The sequence below is a fragment of the Indicator indicator genome, chromosome Z (assembly GCF_027791375.1).
Source record: "Indicator indicator isolate 239-I01 chromosome Z, UM_Iind_1.1, whole genome shotgun sequence".
Taxonomy (NCBI): domain Eukaryota; kingdom Metazoa; phylum Chordata; class Aves; order Piciformes; family Indicatoridae; genus Indicator; species Indicator indicator.
In genome coordinates, this window is record NC_072053.1 from 7,984,554 (window position 1) to 8,002,347 (window position 17,794).

At 43.5% G+C, this 17,794-nt stretch overlaps 1 protein-coding gene across 1 annotated transcript in view; it reads right to left on the reverse strand.

Moving 5' to 3' along the window:
• Nucleotides 1–17,794, reverse strand: part of KIAA0825 (KIAA0825 ortholog) — a 143,748-nt gene that overhangs the window by 70,401 nt on the left and 55,553 nt on the right. The window contains exons 4-6 of the mRNA XM_054397995.1: nt 15,576–15,746; nt 3,572–3,666; nt 440–667 (exon numbers count right to left, since the gene is read on the reverse strand). Of these exons, the coding sequence (XP_054253970.1) occupies nt 440–667; nt 3,572–3,666; nt 15,576–15,746 (494 nt within the window). The remainder of the gene's footprint in view (nt 1–439; nt 668–3,571; nt 3,667–15,575; nt 15,747–17,794) is intronic.

Consider the following 17,794-nt stretch of genomic DNA (forward strand, 5'->3'; position numbering starts at 1 on the left):
GCCAAATCAAAGAACTCTTAATCTGGGCATATTATTGGTTATGCTGCTTAGCTGAATGACACATCCAAAGATATGAATATAGGGAATCCCTTTACAGCTCCTGCTTCAAAGCTTCCAGCATTTTCCCATCAAACCACTTGGTAACAGAGCAGATACTCATCAGAATGTTTTAGAACTTTTTGTATTAAAACAAAAAAAAGGAAAAAAAAAGAAAATAGAGAGCCAGCAAAGTTTAAAAGTTAATTCTTTCAAGTGTAGACTATGGGCTATTGTATAAAGCTCTGTTCAGCCTCACATCGTAATGCCTCTCTCTCTTTCTTCTTAATTCCATTTATATAAGATATAGAATATTAATGGTACTGTAAGTACTTCAAAGTGTAGATGGCAAACAGCCTTGGCATTCTGTCTCCCCTCAAACTTCAGATCTTTTGATACCTGCCTTAGCAATTCGTTTTGGTTGCTCCTCTTGTTGGACTGCTCCGCAGGACTCCCTCATTTGCCGGTTGTTTACAAGGCTCATTGCATAGCCTGCAGCTGAAAACTCTTCTTTCTGCTCATGCTGGAGAATTTTAGTTGAGAAATCCTCGATTGCTATTGTTATACAGTGAGCCACAGAAGAAGAGAGGTCTTTAAAGGCGTTTCTCCAGCCAAAATTCAGTGAAATGGGCTGAAATAACACGTTTATAGTGAATCAGTCCAAGTTCTTTACTGAGTGTTATTGCCTGGGACTTAGATGAGCATCCAACATTAAATTAAAAGAAAAAAAAAAAAGACAACATCACCTTTTGAAATGCATTTTGATCACTTGAAATATAGTCTGCCAGCCATGAAATCATGTTAGAAGCAGCACACAGACCGAACAAAAGTGAAGGTGCAAAACAATAAATTAAATTTAACTCAAATTGTTCAATTGTTGTCAGTTTGTCAAAAAAAAAAAAGGCCTTAAAAATTCTGTTTAAACTGCTTTTTAAAAGCCAAGCTTTAACTTTACATAACTTATAACCTCTAAAAGAATGTATTTTTTTTTAAACATATTTCTAACCATTTTCAGTGGTTTAACAATGGAAGCCCTGAGATAATTCTCACTGCATGTAGCCACTGGAACAATGAATATCAAGGAGAACGTTTAGAAAGATTGGTGGTTTTTTAACACTGCATTTCCACCTCTCTAAAGCTGGTTTTGGCAAAGATTAAATTGTTTAAATAGAGATTTCTAGTTCTCAGCCAATGCTGGCTTTTGCTGTGGTTTGCATCATTTCCTTGCCTTCCAGAGAGGTCTGAAGTTGTGAGAAGACAGCATGGTAGGACATCATTGCTTTTCCACTCATCTTGTTTTGCAGTGCTCACAGGACATCCAGCAGAGTTAAACCTCACCAGAAGTGGTCAGCTGAGAACTGCACCACTGTAAAATGAATCTTTTAATGACATAAAATGCACAGCAAAAATCCCCACCATCAGGGCATAGGAGAAGAGAAGGATTCCGGGGTGAAGCCCTTCCAGCTCACTCCAGTTCAGAAGTTTCCTCCTCCTTCCTTTCCCTTTCTCCAGTCATACAATCACAGAAGTGTTGAGCTTGGGAAAGACCTTTGAGATCATCATGCCCAACCACTTGCCTAAAGCTCAGAGTCCCACCATTACTGCTAAGCCACTGCCAGTAAACCACAGCCCTCAGCACCACATCCATGAGACTTTCATACAGCTCCCTGGGCCAAACTGTTTCAGTGCCTGAGAACCTTGCTGGGAAGAAATTGTTCCTAATGTTCAACCTAAACCTCCCCTGGCAGAGTTTCAGGCCATTTCTTCTCCTTCTATCACCTGAAACTAGAGAGAAGAGACCAATGTATTCTTTCAGGAAGTTGTAGAGAGCAATGAGGTCTCCCCTCAGCCTCTTCTTCTCCAGTCTAAATAGCTCCAGGTCCTTCAGCTGCTCTTCATAGGACTTGTGTTCAAGGCCCTTCCCCAGCTTTGCTGCCCTTCTCTAGACCTGCTCCAGCTCCTTCTTGGAGTGAGGGGCACAAAAGTGAACCCAGGACTCAAGGTGTAGCCTCACCAGTGCCCAGCACAGGGGTACAATCACTTCCCTGGTCCTGATGGCCACAGCATTCCTGATCCAAGGCAGGATGCTGATGGTCTCCTTCATCACCTGAGCACATTGCAGGGTCATGTTCAGCTGGCCATCAATCAACAGCCCCAGATCCTTCTCCACAAAGCAGCTCTCAACTCCAACAAGCACAAATGCAGCACCCCCACAAACAACCATTTTGCACTTCCTTTTTTTTTTCATTTTGAGTCAATCCTCTCAAAATACTCTTCTCTATAATCTATAAGTTACAGGAACAGTAGTCTCACAAAATGATGCAAAACACATTTTAAGAAGTCATTTTAGCATTTAAACTGGGACATGAGGGAAATGAAAGCAGTGTGCTCTCTTGGCCAAGGTCAAAGGCACCCTGGGGTGCATGAAAGAATTTGGCCAACAGCTTGAGGGAGGTTCTCTTCCCCTTTTACTCTGCCCTAGTCAAGCCACATATGGAGTCCTGGGTCCAGTTTGCCTCCCCAGTTCAAGAGAGTTCAGTGGAGGCTACAAAGCTGCTGGGGGGCCTGGAGCATCTCTGTGAGGAGCAAAGGTTGAGAGCCCTGGGGCTGAGAGCCTGGAGAAGAGCAGTGCCAGAGGGGATCTGAGCAAGAGCTAAAGAAGCTGCAGGGGGCAAGAGGCTGGGGTCAGGTTCATGTCATTGGTGTCCAGGGACAGGACAAGGGGCAAAGGGTACAAACTAGAACTCAGGAGGTTCCATCTGAGCAGGAAGAGAAACTTCTTCAAGGTAAGGGTGCTGGAGCCCTGGAGCAGGCTGCCCAGAGAGGTTGTGGAGTCTTCTTTGGAGAGATTCCAACCCCCCCTGGCCATTGTGTTCCTGGGCAAGCTGCTGTAGGTGCTCTGCTGAAGTAAGGGAGTTGGACTGGATGATTTCCAGAGGTCCCTTTTCACCCTAATATGCTGTGATTCTGTTGAATTCCACTCTCAGAAGGTATGAGACTTGTTAGAGCATCGAGGTCCCATAAACCCAGCAGTAAAACTTTGTTTAGTAATAAATGGAAGCCAGACCAGACCTTCATCTTGCAGCTATGCTCTACAGAGCACAATGGTTTGTTCCATCATGGAAACTCTACATGGTGTGAGTACAACTCTGTAGGCAGCATCATTATTATTAACTGCTAGCAACTTGACAGACCTTGTTAAGATGCTACTGCATTTAGAAACATATTTAAGACTGAAGAATGTTATTATATTTACCATTTTTTTTTCACTGCTCTGTTTTGTGTTACCTAACAGTTCTGATGTTAAATGCATTCTGTTATTAAATCTTCAGGAGTCTTCTTCATGAACCTTGTTAGATTTCATCTTAACTAAGACTTTGCACCTAAAAATTAATGGCAGTAGAGAAATAAATGGCAGTAGCTAGATAACGCAGCTCTGAAAACAGGTGTTTACAATGAAGATGGTAGCAGACTACACTGGAGACACAGACAGAAGAAAATCCCTTGCAAAGTGTGAGACTCCTTCCATGCTCACCTCTTCTACCTGAAGGAACTGCTCATGAAGCACACTGGTTTCATTTGCTCTGGTTTCTCCTATTAAAAGCTCCCCACCAGCTTTCTTCAGAACTCCTGCACAAAAGTGTGACAAAAGGGATCAAAGTTAAGATTAATTCTGTAGAAAATCAGCAGCCTACAACCCCTTCTGATATAGCAACATGAAGCATATAAAAAAAAACAAAACCAGGCCAAAAAACCCAACCCACCACAAACCCTCAACTAGATGTAGGGGAATAGTAAAGTCAAATCCAGGTTTACACACAGCTCCTTTTATGGAACATCCACATCCCACTGAATTCATCTTTCACACATACAATGTGCAAAACAGAGTTCCCTTTTGTCATTAATTCATTTTTATATTGATTGTGCAGTCTCCCTATTCCTAGGGAGAACAGATAAGGTTAGAACAGCTGCATGGAAATGAATTTGTGTTCTTTGCTCTATAAATTATATGAGTTGCACACTAATGTATTTTTATAGGGGATTTTTGGCTTATTTGTCAATATGATAAGAATAAAAAGGCTGATAATTAGTGCAGTAATTGCAGGCAAAATAATGGTGACAGGAACAACAAGTGAAGCTCCTTGAGAAGGGCTGGTAGAAAGCTTGCTCATCCATCTTGGAGTAATGGGAATATTGGCCCAGTTTTCACAAGGACAAACCAACATCTAGGGTAGGGGTGTGCAAGGTGCATCAGCATCTTAAGCAACCCAGAAGGTTCCTGGAGTGCACTGATGATAATTTACTCCTTCCAAGTGATAGAGAAGAGAGGTGAGGTGGTCTGCAGCATCTCATGCTCACCAACAAGGAGAGGCTTGTTAGGGATGTGAAAGTGAAAGGCAGATTTCGCTGCAATGACCATGAGATGGAGGAGTTCAGGATCCTGAGGGCAGGCAGCAGGGTGAAAAGCCACCTCACAGCCCCCCTGCCATGGGCAGGGACACCTCACACTACAGCAGGCTGGCCAGAGCCTCATCCAGCCTGGCTGCAAACACCTCCAGGGATGGGGCCTCAACCACCTCCCTGCACAACCCATTCCAGGCTCTCACCACTCTCATGGGGAAGAACTTCTTCCCTATGTCCAGTCTGAATCTCCCCACTTCCAGCTTTATTCCATTCCCCCTAATCCTGTCACTCCCTGATAGCCTAAAAAGTCCCTCCCCAGGGACAGTGTGAGAGCTGAAATCCCCCTCCCATACTGACAGTGACCAGGCTAGCTCAGTCTGGAAGCAAATGCAAGCTGTATTTACATACAAAACTACAATCTCTGATGCAATGCAATGAATCTGTACAAACAGACACTATTCACAACATTTACAAATATGTACAATCAACATAAAAGCACAACCAAGCTCCCTTTGCTTCCCCAAGGGGCCTCCCCCCTCCCAGCCAGAAAGAATCCCCCCAGACTCCCTGGCAGAAGGCAGAGAGCCAAGAAGCAGAGAGGCTGTTAGCTTGTCAAGGTCAGTGTGGTATCTTCAGCCAGAAAAGAAGAAGCAGCAGACAGAAGTTGAGCAAGCTGAGAACTGCCCAACTCCCCAACCTTGTTTTGAGTAGGGATTCTTAAACATTTCTATCTCTCCAATGGAAGAGTTTAATCATTATTTTGCTTTCTTACACTCAACAGTGATTTATTTACATTCCTTCACCTTCACTGCTCAAACTTTGTGAAGGAAAATTAAAAAGACAGTCTTAAAACCATCACACTTGTAGCCCCTTCAGATACTGGAAGGGCACAAGGACGTCACCTTGGAGCCTTCTCTTCTCCAGACTGAACAGCCCCAACTCTTTCAGTCTGTCAAGATGACTTTCAGAGGTTGCTTCCAACCTCAACCATTCTGTGACTCTATGTGTTTCAAAAGGAGCATGAGAACAAAAACAGACAGTATGGTATTTCTAAAGTCCACCACCTAGCAGAAAGCTGCTCAAGATACTCCAGATTTAATAAATCTCATGTAAAATTAAAACCAAGAGGTTTCAAATGAGTGGCTGCTCTCAAGGACTGTGAACAATTATCTTTCCAAGCATTAGCTTATAGCTCTTCATTCACCTGAAGCCACTGGTAGCATACACAAGGTTTAAAGGGCTTTTTCCTCTTCCTATGAAACAGTATTTGCACACAGACAGGATTTCATTTACCCCAAGTGGATTCTTATCTTTCCCCACTCCCCCCCCAAACAATTCACCCTCCTAAAATGAACACTCCATTTTGGCATGGTTTCAGGTTTTCAGATTTGGTTTGTGGTTGGTATTGTTTGGGGTTTTCTTTTGGGGGGGGCAGGAGGGTTTGTTTTTTTATTTGGTCTGGGTTTTTTGTTTGGTTTGGTTTTTTTGTTTGGTTGGAGTTTTGGTTTTGTTTTCTTTTCCCAAGCACTTTTTGTTTGCATTTTCAAAAGATGCTGGGGGCAAAAAGAGATTTGAACTGGGAAAAATGGACGAGAAAATGGTAGAGTTATAAACCTAGAAATGACTAACAATGTCATCTGGTAACTTGGTCATTCAACATGTTGCAGACAGCACTATAAATTTGTCTCTTTTGTCAATGTATTTAATATATTTTATCACAGAATCATAGAATTGTTTGGGTTGGAAAAGACCTCTAAGATCCTCCAGTCCAACCATCAACCCAACACCACCCTGGCCACTAAACCATGGCTCCAAGTGCCATGGCCACACCTTGCTGGAACACTTCCAGGGATGGTGTCGCCACCACCTCTCTGGGCAGCCTGTGCCAACACCACTTATGGTTAAGTTTCCTGAAATTTTCTTTAGAAATTAACTCAGAATTAAGAAAACCCAAACACCTAACTGACTGGATATCTTCCCTCCTTTCTGTTCTGTGCTTTCTGCCTCAGATTTGCCTTGTTCTTCCCTGTAATTAGCTTTTTCTTTTAGAGATACAACATCTGATTCAAACTACAAGCACAACTCAGTGTCTTTCCCTGCCAGTGGCAGAGGGGTTGGAACTAGATGATTTTTAAGGTCCCCTCCAACCCAAACCATTCTATGATTCTATCTAGTCACATTCTCTTATTGCCACTACTTAGATCAGCTATTTATACCTTTTTAAATCAAGCCTTTAAAGAACATCTTTAACATTTAACCTAAAATCCTGGTGTATTTGTGGAATTGCTGCCTTACCTGTTAAGAGCTCACAGCTGCATTAAAGAGGTACCCAGCTGATGGTAGATTTCACAGAATCACAGAAACATTCAGGTTGGAAAAGACCCTCAGGATCACCAAGTCCAACCATTGAGTCTCCAAGGGTCACCCCAAAACCATATCCCCAAGCACGACATCCAAACCACCTTTAAACACCTCCAGGGTTGGGGACTCCACCACCTCCCTGGACAGTACATTTCAACCCCTGATCATTTTTGCTGGGAAAAAATGTTTCCTAATCTCCAGTCTAAACCTACCCAGTTGTAGCTTGAGGCCATTCCCTCTTGTTCTATCACTAACTCCCTGTGAGCAGAGACCAGCACCAGCATCTACAATGTCCTTTCAGGTAGTTGTAGACAGCAATGAGGTCCCGTGCAGCACTACAGGCTGGGGACAGAGTGGCTGGAAAGCAGCCAGGCAGAAAGGGACCTGGGGGTGCTGGGTGACAGCAGCTGAACATGAGCCAGCAGTGTGCCCAGGTGGCCAAGAAGGCCAATGGCATCCTGGCCTGCATCAGCAAGAGTGTGGCCAGCAAGAGCAGGGAACTCATCCTGCCCTGTGCTCAGCACTGATCAGGCCACACCTTGAGTGCTGTGTCCAGTTCTGGGCTCCTCAGTTCAAGAGAGATGTTGAGATGCTGGAAGGTGTCCAGAGAAGGGCAACAAAGCTGGGGAGGGGTCTGGAGCACAGCCCTGTGAGGAGAGGCTGAGGGAGCTGGGGGTGTTGAGCCTGGAGAAGAGGAGGCTCAGGGCAGACCTCATGGCTCTCTACAACTACCTGAAGGGAGGTTGCAGCCAGGTGGGGGTTGGGCTCTGCTCCCAGGCACCCAGCACCAGAAGAAGAGGACACAGCCTCAAGCTATGCCAGAGGAGGTCTAGGCTGGATGTTAAGAAGAAGTTCTTCACAGAGAGAGAGATTTGCCATTGGGATGTGCTGCCCAGGAAGGTGGTGGAGTCCCCATCCCTGGAGACGTTCAAGAGAAGCCTGGATGAGGCACTTAGTGCCATGGTCTGGTGGACTGGATAGAGCTGGGTGATAGGTTGGACTGGATGAGCTTGGAGATCTCTTCCAACATGGCTGATTCTATGATTGTATGATATTTATGTATTTATATCTTTAACTGGGTATTGTCCCCTGCCCTTGAGCTCTTGCTGGGCATTGCTCAGATCCCCACTGGGGCTGCTCTTCTCCAGGCTCAACAGCACCAGGGCTCTCAGCCTTTCCTCCTCACACAGATGCTCTACTGAACTCTCTGCAGTAGTTCCCTGTCCCTCTTGAACTGGGGAGTCCAGGAGTGGACACAATACTCCAGATGTGTCCTCACTAGGGCAAAGTAGAGATGGAGGAGAATGAACTTTCAGCTGCTGGCCACACTCTTCTTAGTGCACCTCAGGAGACCATTGGCCTTCTTGGACACAAGGTCACACTGCTGGCTCATGGCAAATGTCATACAAGAAGATGGAGGCTGAAGGACAACTTCTCAGTTTTTCATACTTGCTCCCTTCCCAGAAGATATTCCTCACCATTCCTGATGACAAGGCAAGGTTGAATCAATCACAAATTCTTGCGAGATCTTTCTTGAAACTTATATTCTACAAACTCAACAATCTTCTCATACTCACACATCATAGAATCAAACTCTTCAAATAGAATTAAAACTCTTCAGCCAACTTTCTTTACATGTATTAATTTTTTGTTTGGGATTATTGTCCTTAAAAAGGACAATATTATCTTTTGGTCTGTGTCCACTTCTGTCTTCAGTGTATTTAATTCTTTATCCAGCTCAGTGTTTTTCTGAGTTTGTAGTGATGATGACAATGAGACTTCTTGATTGTTAATGTAATTGTTTTTCTTCCTGTTACATTATTTTTTCTTCATAGCATTTAGAGGTCATAAGAACAGTTATTGTGGCATCCCCTTGTGTGCAGCATAGAACAGCAAAGCGTCAAGGAAACCTTTTGTAGGACAAGATTTGGACAGGCTGAGAGCTGGCTGCAGGCAAACCTCATGGAGTTTAATAAGGACAAGGGCAGGGTCCTGCATCTGGGGAGGAAGAACAACAGGCACCAGGACAGGTTAGAGGCTGCCCTGCTGGAGAGCAGCTCCACAGAGAAAGACCTTGGAGTGCTGGTGGGCAGCAAGTTCTGCATGGCACAACAATGTGCTCTGGTGGCCAAGAGAGCCAATGGGATCCTGGGGTGCAGCAAGAAAAATGTGGTCAGCAAGGCTAGGGAGGTTCTTCCCCACCTCTGCTCTTTCCTGCTCAGACAACCCCTACACGCAGTCCAGTTTGGGGCTCCCCAGTTCCAGAGAGACAGAGACCTGCTGGAGAGAGTCCAAGGGAGAGCCAGGAGGATGATTTGGAGACTTGAGCATCTCCCCTGGGAAGAGAGACTGAGAGCCCTGGGGCTGTTTAGTGTGGAGAAGAGAAGGCTGAGAGGGATCTGATCAATGTCTATCAATAGCTGAGGGGTGGGTGTCAAGGGGAGGGGGCCAGGCTCTTTTGGGTGGTTCCCAGTGATAAGCCAAGGAACAATCAGTTCAAAGTTGAACAGAGAAGATTTCAGCTCAACATGAGGAGAAACTTCTTGACAGTGAGGGTGACAGAGCCCTGGAGCAGGCTGCCCAGGGGGGTTGTGGAGTCTCCTTCTCTGGAGCCTTTCAAAGCCCACCTGGATGCATTCCTGTGCAGACTACCCTGAGTGATGCTGCTCTGGCAGGGGGGTTGGACCTGATGATCTCTGGAGGTCCCTTTTAACTTCTACCATTCTGTGATTCTGTGACAGCTCACTAATTATAGATGAGTTTTATAAGGTGGATTCAGGCAGAACTTTCTTTGAAACTCTGCTGGAAATAACACATCCTGCAGAAATGGGAAATACCACTCCCTTCCAAATATAAATAAGCAGAAGAAACAAAATATTTGCCTAGCTGTAGATTAAATAAAATTCCTGCTTATTGTCCTCCATGATGGACTTTTTAGTTGTTGTACCATGCTGAGCAAACTAGTAACACCAATACAGGAAATGTGCATCTGAAATCCAAGTCCTTCCTAGTGTAAATTTCATCTTCACTCTGGCTTGATCTGATGAAGCTATGTATTCCTTAAAGAAGCTACTAGAACATCTTGCTTCAAGACCAAAGCAAAAATCACACCTTTCTTGATCCTTTCTTGAACTTCAAAGCTTAAGAAGATGCACCTCATAAATTTGATTCCACACTCCTCTTATTACACTTTCCAGAAATGGATATAGAGTAAAGGATTTCTTCTGATGCTGTGAAGGAAAGACCTTTGCAAACCTTCCCAGTCCCCTGAGGCAAAGCTTGTAAACCTAAGGGCTTGACAACTTTTCCCATGGTGTTTTCAAAGCACTCCATTGGAAAAAGCCTTGCTTGGTACTCATTATATGCTCTGTCCGAAGTTCACCTTTCTCACTGGAATGGAAAAGAAAAAAAAATAAAGAAAGAAGAAAAAGAAAAGGTGAGAGACAGATGAAAGCACGTTAGATGTTTTTGATTTTTTTAAAGGTCTCAACAAGAGGCTTCTGAAAAGCCAGAGGGGAGAGGAATCTACCTTAAAGATGGGGAGAGCGAATGCAGTTTGGCAGGATTCTAACCCAAAATCTTCTGCTTAACCCTTGACTGTAGCTGAATGTTCCAGATTTCCTTCAAAGAGAACAACCCCTGTGAGGCTGCATGGACTAGGTGTGTCAGAACATCTCAGGGATTTCAACTGAAGGTAAGTAGAGAAGCAGACTGTGTCCTCATAGCAGGCAAGACAAGATACCTGCAGAAGAAAGGGTTAAATGCCCAGTCTAGAAAAAACAGAAGGTGGTTACTCCTTTAATTTTCAGAGGTTTATTGATTGTGGTGGAACAAAGTGAGGTCAGGCAACAATGAGAATACCAGAAAAACATAGATCTCTTTCCTCAGAAAGGTAGAGAAGAAGTCTTCTCCAGATGCCACCCTGAAGGTCAGGGATGGAACAAAACCACATCATCATTGATTTTGACCAAGAACCTCCCACAGTTTGACTTAGAAAACTCCACCACTCCACTGGGAGCAGACTGAATGTGTACTTACACTTCTTTATGCTTCATTTTGCTTAGGTAAGGGCAAACTTGCCATGTAGATGCTGCTCGTGGAGGAACACGTGCAAAGTTAGGTCTGGTAAAGGAGAGCCAGAAAATAAAATCAGGAAGAACTTGGGTGGAGAGGAGTGAAAGGAACTTAAGAGTGGAAAATGCACTCCACAGAATTTTCTCCCAACCTGTGCTAAATAATTTGGGGAAATGAGGATTCTGAACGTATTCCAGAAGATGCCAGATAGAGAACTCTCCAGCTGAACTCACAGAACTTATCTGTATCACCTAAAAAACCTCTCTACATCCATCTCCCTACAGAGTTCACTCTGGTTCACTGCTTCCTTTGGTGCTATTGTCTGCCATGGGGTTACCATCAGAGAACACTGGTAGGCAGTACTTCCCTCTAACATCTATTTTCAACCGCCTAAATTGGTCTTCATAGGACTCCATTGTGCACACTGCAAAGAAACTTGTCTTGTTGCCAGCTAGAACTGTGAACTACATGTCTTTCTTTTCTTCACTGTTCTTTTTTTGGTTCACAAGCAACCTCCTACCAAAAGCAGAATCTGCAGAAGAGACTACATCCAAGCGATAATGCAATGAAAAAGTATGAAGAGAAGCCCAGGTGGCCACCTTGCAAATTTCCAATGTGGAAGCCTTCGACCTCTCCGCCCAAGAAGCAGCTATAGTCCTAGTGTAATGAGCTTTACAAACCCTGGGAGCCTCTTTACCCTTAACTACATACGCCTCCCTAATACAATCCCTTAACCATCTAGCTAAGGAACTCTTAGAAGCCATTTGACCCCTCTTAAGACCCCCTAAGAGTACAAACAATCTGTCAGAAGATATGAAATCTTTGATTCTTCTGTGATAAACCCTAAGTGTTCTTCTTACATCCAATTTATGCAGCCATTGCTCTTTGTCATTGCTGGGTTTAGGGGAAAAGAAAAAGAAAATATGAGGGCCAAGAAACTGTCTGGTTTAGATAAAACTCAGATGCCATCTTTGGGACCAGGAGAAAAAAAAGACATTTAAAAGAGGAACCATCCAAAGAACTACTTTGTTTCTGATGGAACTTTACATGTGTTCTATATATCAAGACTGAAGTACCATGGGATATGCTGAACAAAAAATCAACTAAAACTATGCTAAGCACATAAACCCAACTAAAAAAAAAAAAAAACACATCATTTTTGTCTCATCTCTGCGTGAGACACAGAGATAAAAAGGCTCCCGTGAAATACTAAAAGAAAACCAAAGAGAAAAGGAAGGAAGCACGAGGTTCCAATCTATCTGATGCCTCGGGAAACTTCAGCTCACTTGGATATTAGCCTACCTTTTAGGAAGTGGCCAGCTCCCCCTAATTTACCACCAGAACTACTTGCAGAGGACTGATACTTCAGGTAGGTCTACAGTGACTGCAGGGTAGTTCTGGAGGCACCCAACCCAGCTTCAAACCAGTGAGAGGAGTAGAGGTAACTGCCAAGCAACAGCAGCAGGCAGCTCAACCTGGGCCAGTCTGCTCTGCTTCTTGGGCTGGTTGTGCAGCCCTCTGCTGTGCCCTACCCCTGCTGCTGGTGCCTGAGTTAATTTAAAGCTGCTCAGGGAAGATCTGTGCTCCATGTTCTGCTAAGGGAAGCCAGATTTCTAGTAAGAAGGCTTCTAAGTAAGTACAGAAGGTGGCCATTGATATTTTCTAGTCACAGATTATAAACGTGTTCTGAGGAGAATAAAGCAAGGAAATCTTTATCAATCCTTCTGATCAAACTCTGTCTTCATCACTGGAAGTAAAAAAAAAAAAAAAGAAGAAAGATTATCATCCCAATATAGGACATTAGCAGAGAAAATCTTAAATCCCTTTTGGTACTTAACAAAACCTGGAACTACTGGGAACATAGCTCTCATTCTCCCACATCAAATCATCTTTCATTTCTTCACTGCAACTGAGATTTCTGACAATACAAAGTGAAAATAACACCAATGAAGCCTTCTCCTAGACAGACTTTTTATTTGTATTTCTCTAGCCACGTCTTCCCTTCATATATCATCCAGAAACTGATACAACAGAGCAAAGCTTTGTGAGTAAAACCACCTGAGGAGAAGAGCAACACTCAAAACAAAGGTATGGCCAGGGACTAACTTTGCCTGGAAGAGATTTACCTTCACCTGTGTTTTTAGGGTCAAAGTAATTTTATGTTTTCTTTAGAATGGGTCTTCTAACCAGAAGACTGCCTTCTATAACAAGCTTGAGGAGAGCAGATTTGGACTGGATGGTCTCAGAGGTCCCTTCCAGCCTGGATGACTCTGTGACTAGGAAGAAATTCCTGACAGTGAGGGTGGGGAGACACTGGAACAGGTTGCCCGGGGAGGCTGTGGATGTCCCCTCCCTGGAAGTGTTCAGGCCCAGGTTGGATGATGCCTTGAGCAACCTGGGCTGGTAGGAGGTGTTCCTGCCCGTGGCAGGGGGTTGGAATTGGATGATCTTCAAGGTCCCTTCCAGCCCCAACCATTCCATGATTCCATAAAATGAGACCATATCTTCTCTTCGTCTCTTTATAAGAACTGAATTGCTCTAGACATTATCACTCTAAAAGAAGATTCCTTAAAGAAGGAGGAGAAGGCTTCACACACTTTCGAGGAACAGTTCTGAATGTAATTACGCTTGGAGAAATGCCTGCAGGATAAAGTCCTAAACACAGTTCCTGGAAAGTAAAATATTCCTTGTTAACAGTGAAATCACTGCATCCTCTGAATTACTAGAAATCAGAAGCCTTAGAGTCTAGTTACTTAGATATCTTTAATAGAAATTTCCCATTCAAGAGTTTTTCAATTTTTTTCTTTTTTTTTTTTTTTCTTTACATTTGATCACAGGATACACAAATAAAAAGAACACTTAACCCTCACTGAATGTATATTCTTGTTCTCCACATTACCCCTATGAGAAATCTCCTCTCACACCTCTTTGTAGCATCAAGGCCATGAAAGGTAAAACAGTGTGTAATAATGTAACATTTCTGGAGAACTGGTAAAACTGAGAGGTTAAAGAAGGCAGAAACACACTGAAATCAAGAGCAAAAACTCCAACTTGAATGCAAATTTTATCTGAGCTTTGATGCACACTCTAAGAATACAGAGGTTAACCTCTATTCCTTTCAGGGTCAGTATTTTAGATGAGGATCCATCAACAAACTCTGAACTCTTTTTTAAGCCTTTTTTTTTTAATATTTTTTATCAATTTAGTATTCTGAGACCACACTCCCCAAACAGTTATCTTCTCAGCCTGCAGCTTGACTACAGAGATACCCAATATGTGACTCCACCTATCCTCCATCCCTGAGCAGCTTGGCCTCATTTCTGGTCTGATCCTTTCCTGCAGTATAATATAAGCCCTTGAAACCACTTGCTCTCTGGTGACCTGGAGCCTCTCTACTGGCAGAAGTAGAATAGTAGTTGAACATTTATGAGCACACTGTGACCTGGAAGGTGTTATTCACCTGAATTTTCAGGATTTCAGGTTCTCCTCATCTGATTATCAGTGCAATTAGATGAAAAACTGTGAGGTTGTGTGGTAGTTTTAGGCTGTACCTTAAAAAATTTTCCACAGATCCTGAACAGAAAGTAGTAGAATGTAAAAAAAAAAATAACTTTTGGGGGTAAAAAGGAAAATAATGATAAGTTCTAAACAATCCACTGGACAGATTACAAACATAAGCTAGTAATGAAAACAATCTCTCTCTCTTTTCACTTCTTCAGCTCTGGCTGATGCTTCTCCTGGCTTTACTGACCTTGGCTGCATTGCTTTTGTTGTGGCTGATATTAACAACAACTTCTCTGCTCTTTCTCTGGCCCCTTTGTGTCCAGGGGGGTAAGGAGGGGAACAGGGAGGGAGAAGCTATTAGCAGCTCCCTGGTCTTTAACCGGGGGGATCCTTGTGCTGTTTATTAATTTTAAATGCCTATAAATATTTGTAAATGCTATACATTTTGTACATATTCATTGTGGATTGTAGTTTTGCTTGTAAATGCAGCTTTCATTTGCTTCCAGCTGGGCTGATCTGGCAAATTTAATGCTGGGGGGGGGCAATTTTCAACCCACCACAGCTTGGAATCTAAAGCAAATGCAAACCCAAGGGTGGATTGTGAAGCAGTTTTCTCTCTGATGTAGAACCTCCTCCTATAAAATACCCTCTACCCTATAAAACAGCCAGTGGGACAAGCATGATAGCAAACATAGCCCATATTAGTAGGTGCTTGTGAGAACTATAGGCTAAAGCAGGGCTCATTTAGCTGCACTAGGATCAGTTAGACTGGTATTCAGGTCACTGTGTTTCTGTCTTGAAAAAGGCAGCTCCCAGGAACAAGCTCAGAAAGGGTCACAATTTCAAGGAATTCAGACTCCATGTGTTGTTTTTGTCCTATCTGAAATCCAGGATTTAATAGATAAATCTACTACCTAACAATTAAATAGATAAATATATTTAGTTGCAGTTAGTAACTTATTATCTTAATATCTACAGATAGTTCTTCACTACAATTATCCATTAGTAATTACTGTACACCACATCTTTACAGTTCTTTTCCAGGAGTCATTGTGCTCAGATGTAAGTCTTCCACCAAAAGGACTCTCGGTGGATATTAATACATTTGTTTATCAAATAGGATGGCATGAACTAGGTAAGTAATGCTGACAATCCTGTAAAAGTAGAATCAGCAAATAAGGAAAAGCATTCATTACCTTGAACATTCTTATTCCTCTCTGTAAAGGAAGGCACCAGCAGAATTTCTGCAGAGAGCTCTTCGATTTTTTCTTCCATCAGTAAAAAGAGTTTGATTAGTTGAGAAAGACATTTGAGTTGGTACAATGTTAGGCAGAAGTTTCTTCCTTTCCTGGGGTATTCTTGGGAGGCTGTAAAATCATAAAATACTTTTTACCATAGCTTAAAAATAGACAATGTGTGAAAGTGTAATATATGAAGTAATTTCTTTATTGTCATAGCATAATGTATCCCTTTTTTCACCATAAAATACTGTTACACTAGTTCTTGCTGTGTCTTTGGCATTTCTCATCTATCTTCATCATCATCATCATCATCATCATCACCATCATCATCATCATCATCATCAAATGGCATTGGTTGGAGGAGACCTGAGAGATCACCTACACCAGCATCCCCACCATGCCCAGGGACAGCTCTCAACTAGACTCAGCTGTTCAAGGTCTCATTCAGCCTGGCCTTCAGCACCCCCAGGTAGGAGGCATTCATGACCTCCCTGGGAAACCCATTCCAGAGCCTCACCAGCCTGACACTGCAGAACTTCTTCCTCAGCTCCAGTCTAACCCTGCTCTCCCTCAGCTTCAAACCATTCCCCCTTGTCCTGTCTCTAGACACCTTGGAAAGTTAAAACAGGGTTTTTTCATTCATTAACCAGGATTTTTTTGTTGTTGCTGTTCCCAGCAACACATCTCCTCAGAAATCCTCTCACCTGTGTTTAACAGAAAAAAAATAATAAAAAAGAAAACCCATTGTGTTGCAAAAACTGATTGAACAAAAGGAAAAATAATAAAATAAAAAAACCAACAAACCAACCCACATCACTGCTGTATTTTAATGGTTTGGGACATCACATCACTACACTGTCACTCTGCAAGTCACCTTGTCTGTTTAACAATCTGCTAGCACAATACAGCTGATGAATATGACATCTGAGTGAAAAAAAGCATCAATCTAACGCTTCACAACTTCAAACATGTGGGGTTTGAAAACAAGTGAGACTGTCAGGGAACAAATATCAGCAAGTACTATACCTATAAGCACTTGGTATTTAAAAGAAGGAGCTGAAGGTTTTGTTTTGAAAGGTTAACAACACTTGTAATCATAACATATAATCATGTCACATCAACCAGGGAACTCTTGATTTGAGCACAGGCAGAGCATAGAAGACTGCAAGCTGCTTCCCACCAGGTATTACCAAACCACAGCGTTTTAGGTATGTTGTAATTTGGTCACTTCTTTACATGTAACAAATCTGTATTTGTATGCAAGCTGTGGTGAGGTGGTGCAGTGCTCTTCTGCAGTTTGATTGTAGATGTATCACAGTCTCACAGCATATCAGAGGTTGGAAGGGACCTCCAGAGATCATCAGGTCCAACCCCCCTGCCAGAGCAGGATCACTGAGGGTAGTCTGCACAGGAATGCATCCAGGTGGGGTTGGAAAGGCTCCAGAGAAGGAGACTCCACAACCCCCCTGGGCAGCCTGCTCCAGGGCTCTGTCACCCTCACTGTCAAGAAGTTTCTCCTCATGTTCAGCTGAAATCTTCTCTGTTCAACTTTGAACCTATTGTTCCTTGGCTTATCACTGTGCACCACCCAAAAGAGCCTGGCCCCCTCCCCCTTGACACCCACCCCTCAGCTATTGATAGACATTGATCAGATCCCTCTCAGCCTTCTCTTCTCCACACTAAACAGCCCCAGGGCTCTCAGGCTCTCTTCACAGGGGAGATGCTCAAGTCCCCAAATCATCCTCCTGGCTCTGCCTTGGACTCTCTCCAGCAGGTCTCTGTCTCTCTGGAACTGGGGAGCCCCAAACTGGACACAGGATTGCAGGGGTGGTCTGAGCAGGGCAGAGTAGAGAGGCAGAAGAACTTCCCTAGCCCTGCTGGACACCTTTCTTGCTGCACCCCAGGATCCCATTGGCTCTCTTGGCCACCAGAGCACATTGTTGTGCCATGCAGAACTTGCTGCCCACCAGCACTCCAAGGTCTTTCTCTGTGGAGCTGCTCTCCAGCAGGGCAGCCTCTAACCTGTCCTGGTGCCTGTTGTTCTTCCTCCCCAGATGCAGGACCCTGACCTTGTGACGTAGCATCAGCAGGACAGTTTTTGTGTAGTGTGGCAGATTTAGGGTTAACCCACCACATGCAGAAAGTGTCAGAGGTGTTTGAAAGGGAAGCTCTGA